This window comes from Triticum aestivum, chromosome 2B (genome assembly GCF_018294505.1).
Source record: "Triticum aestivum cultivar Chinese Spring chromosome 2B, IWGSC CS RefSeq v2.1, whole genome shotgun sequence".
Taxonomy (NCBI): Eukaryota; Viridiplantae; Streptophyta; class Magnoliopsida; order Poales; family Poaceae; genus Triticum; species Triticum aestivum.
The window spans coordinates 648,312,805-648,316,722 of NC_057798.1; the positions used below are offsets into that span (position 1 = coordinate 648,312,805).

Below are 3,918 nucleotides of genomic sequence, written 5' to 3' on the forward strand. Positions count from 1 at the left end.
CACTTTGAATGGATTTCCAGATGACGGGACCGAGTGCCAAGCCTCTGCCACCACGTCCAAGAACCTCTCAGCTTTCGGCCAGAACGCCTCGAACCGGAACCGCCTTCCCATGTGGAACGCAGCATCCAAGTCAAGAAGGAGTGGGCAATGGTCAGATACCGTGGATCCCAGCGCCGTAAGCAGGCAGGACTGGTGCAAGTCCTCCCAAGAATTTGTAGTGAATACGTGGTCAATCTTCTCCATGGTTGGCAGCCGTCTTTCATTGCTCCACGTGTACCGTCGCCCTAGCAAATACAACTCCTTGAGCTCAAGCATGTTCAACCTTGCTCTGAATCGTGCAATCATCCGACGGTTGACTGCCTCATTGCTCTTATCTTCAGGGTTTGTTAGTAGGTTGAAATCGCCCACAATCGCCCACGGCCCCGCATGAAAGTCTCGAATCTCCTCAAGCTTAGCAAGGAACTCCACTTTGTCAGCATCACTCTATGGCCCGTACACCCCTGTGAGCCACCACACCTGGGCCCCATGTGGCTGTACCAAGGCTGTTAGGGTGTTAGTAGTAGTGTGTGGGTTTGACAACGTGACAACCGTATGATCCCACGCAATGAGGATGCCACCCCGCGTGCCCACCGCTGGCAAGTAGTAGTAATTCTCAAATTTATTGCCAAGCCATTATCTGATCAGGTCTAGCGATACAATCTCCACTTTCGTCTCTTGGAAGCACACAATGCTAGGGTTAGCCGACACAACTACTTGGAAGATGGCATTCCTCCGCGCCGGCGAGTTAAGACCACGCACGTTCCACACTAACACCTTTGGCGGTTGTGCTGCCATGAACAAGGCCCACAAGTCCGTCGAATGGCATCCGGAGGATCACTCCCCCTCGGCCACCTCTGCTGCCGGCAGGATGGATGGGTCCCAACCAAACAGGGCAAGGATGGCCGCCACTTGGCCGTCTGTCAAAGGCCAGGAGAAGAGCTCTGCATATGCCTCAAGTGACTCATCACTGATGATTTCCGCCTCGTTGGCCAAGCACAATTTCCGGATTATAACTTGTTGTTGCTTGGAAGCCTTGGATCCCCTGGCCGGACCCCTTGCTAGGCGTGCGCTCCTGTGAGGCGTGATGCTAGGAATCGTCCTTTTTTGCCGTGGCCTTCGTTTTGCTGGCGGTGGCGCTCTGCTTTCTGGTTGGGGAAGGACAGGGGAGAGGGTGCGCCGAATGCTTGTACAAAGCAGGTCCAATTGTGAGGCGTGGCGCTCAGTCCTCGTCTCCTCCTGGTCAAGATGGGGTGCGGGAACCAACTGAGCCGGCGTGTTATTTGGTGAACCCGGCGAGAGGCTCACGCAAACCCAATCTTGTGATTGCATGTGATCCTCCGCGCCTACGTGAGCATCCCCATCCCTCTGCATGGCCACCGGGGTCCACCCAGCAGAGGCGAGTGGTGTGATTGGCGAGCTGGGGGAATCCCATGCAGCGCGCCCACTGCCTTTGTCCACACTAGCTGGCGTACCAGCCTCCTCGGTCCCACCCCCTTCCATGTCCGCTAGCGTGTGGGTGGCAAAATCCTCGGTCCCACCTTGGACCCCATCCACCTTCGCTGCAGCGATATCCTCGCCCATGATCGGCACCTCCCAATCACCGAAGCGTATCATGTCGGTCCCCCTGCTTCCACTACCAGTACCAGCATTCATAGAGGATCGGTCCTCCCCTTGGTCAAAAGCGAATCGCGGCCGGGCGACCGAGCGGGGGGATGCCAATCCCAAAGCCTCTGGACGCTGCTGTTGTCCGAACAGCTGTCGGAACGCGCAAGACGACATAGGCGATGTCGGGATCTCCTCTGGAAAGGCCTCGCTTTGTACCGAGGTAAGCAGGCTGCCCCGCTCACAACTCCCCACATGTCCCACAACGGCCGGTCCAACGACCGATCCACCATGTACTTTACTTCTACAAAATCTTCACTTTCCACTACCTATATTCTTGAAGACTTGCATGTGTAGGGTGCTTCATATTCTACCATAGAAAAGCTTAAAATTGCCAAGGAGATCATCCCTCTAGACATGCGTAATTGGTCCTAAACGCCCAAATCTCCACCCCATCAGAACTCGCCGAGTCCCTCCCCGGATATCGTAGGTATCTGTTCTCCACATATATGTATTGTTGAGATGTTACGTTGTTCCTAACAGCCGTACAGGGGGGTACGTGAAATTTGTAGTCGAGGGAACGTCACGTCAGGAAACCATGGGTCTTAGGCACATAATGCTAAGACACACGATATACTCAGGTTCTGGCCCCTGATGTGCGTAAGAGCCCTACTTCCTGCCTTACTATGTCCTTATATATGCATTCTTATAAGGTAAAATGAAATGTAACAGGTACATTTCTCCGGCAAGCCTTCACCATCCCACACCCGAACCGTCAACTTCCGACTCACCTTCTCCTGAGACACTGCAGCAAGCCGTGTTATCTCCGTCTACGACTCGTTCCCGGCCAAGGCCCTGCCAGCGTCTCAGGGCATCACTCCACTCGCCCCGGCACTGTCGCCTTTGGCCTCGGTGTTGCGCCTCGTCTCCTCCTTCCTTCTACGAATCGACCGACTCGAATTCGAAATTCAAGCTACTCACGCATAGCTATTGGCCTATTATGTAAACAATTTAGCATCATTTTATCGAAAAATCATTTTCTTTATTGCGTTTGACATTAACAGTGCGGTAATCCTATATCACAGAAAATAAATACAGCTATCTTATCTCTTGTACCGAAGTACGTATATGCATTCCTTACAATGGAAAATGAATTGAGCGATACAGATCGGACTAGTCAACGTAGTGTTAGCTTAGCTAGCTTCCTTTTTGGCCGCGGCGGCGACTTTGTCCGTGATGCCCTGTGCGGCGTCCTTGGCGCCGTCCCACGCCTCCTCCGTCGCCTTCTTCGCCTGCTCGCCGAAGTCCTTGGCCTTCGCGTCCACCTCGCTCGCGCCCTTGCCGGCTTCCTCCGCGGCCTTCTCGGTGTTGCCCGAGACGGCCTCCGCAGCCTCCGCCACGCCCTTCTTCAACTCGTCGGCCACCCCCTTCACGCCGTCGATGGCCTTGTCGGTGGCATCCGCAGCGTCGTTGTACGCCTGTCCCATGCACGCATACATCTCGGTCAGCATATCCCATGGAACGATTGATTAACCAGCAGCGTAGGTAAAACAATCGGCATGAAGTCATGATCGAACGGTACCGCTCGCGAACACGTACCGGAGTCGCCCTTGGAGCGTTCTGCAGGCAGAGACGGCCACCGCTCACGGTGCGCGGGCGAGCGGCGAGGAAGCAAGGCCGGGGAAGGGCCTTGCCTGCCGGGGTGCCGGTGAGCGCGGCCGTGGCCGAGGCTCCGAGCAGCACGGAAGAAGAAGCCATTGGTCGATAGAAAAACTGCTGATGGATGGGTGGGTAGGGTAGGTTGTGTGAGCTTCACTTGCTGTACGATGGGAGGACGAGAGGTGCATCGTCTCTTTTATAGGCTGGACGCGGAGGGGCGAAGGATGAGGTGGGCGGTGACACGTCGGGGGCCGATCGCTGCGGCGCATGGCGACAATCGACGGTCGACAAGGTTCTGTGGTGCAGCCGTGCGCGGAGAGTTGTCGACAAGGTTATGTGGTAATGTACGGTCGAATTTCCTTACCAATAAAAGAAAAGAAATGGGTATCTGCTGCACCCATGCTTGCTACTACTAGCTGCTTACCCCACCCGCCTCTCACGGGAACACACGTATACCTACATGACCTGTTTGGGGCGGATCGAAGAAACAAATCCTACTGTCCACGTTTGAAGGTTACGTACAATCAAGGTTTTGTCAGGAGCTCTTTTAAGATGCTTCGACTTATGATAACAGAAGATATGTGATACCGGCCGTCGATTAATCAAGGGTAAGTTTAG

At 54.7% G+C, this 3,918-nt stretch overlaps 1 protein-coding gene across 1 annotated transcript; it reads right to left on the reverse strand.

Annotated features, from left to right (window-relative positions):
- Positions 1 to 2,661: 2,661 nt before the first annotated feature.
- On the reverse strand, positions 2,662 to 3,472 carry LOC543198 (protein EaeB). The gene is made up of 2 exons (XM_044469870.1): positions 3,241 to 3,472; positions 2,662 to 3,119 (listed from the first exon to the last, which is right to left on the reverse strand). The coding sequence occupies exons 1-2, from the start codon at positions 3,397 to 3,399 to the stop codon at positions 2,835 to 2,837; spliced, it is 444 nt and encodes a 147-aa protein (XP_044325805.1). The 5' UTR covers positions 3,400 to 3,472; the 3' UTR covers positions 2,662 to 2,834.
- Positions 3,473 to 3,918: the final 446 nt, after the last annotated feature.

Bases quoted from the DNA above. Each gene is read 5' to 3' on its own strand.
- LOC543198 (XM_044469870.1), bottom strand. From the start codon at position 3,399: ATGGCTTCTTCTTCCGTGCTGCTCGGAGCCTCGGCCACGGCCGCGCTC. The intron at 3,120-3,240 runs GTACGTGTTCGC...TGCATGGGACAG, and splicing joins ACGCTCCAAGGGCGACTCCG to GCGTACAACGACGCTGCGGA.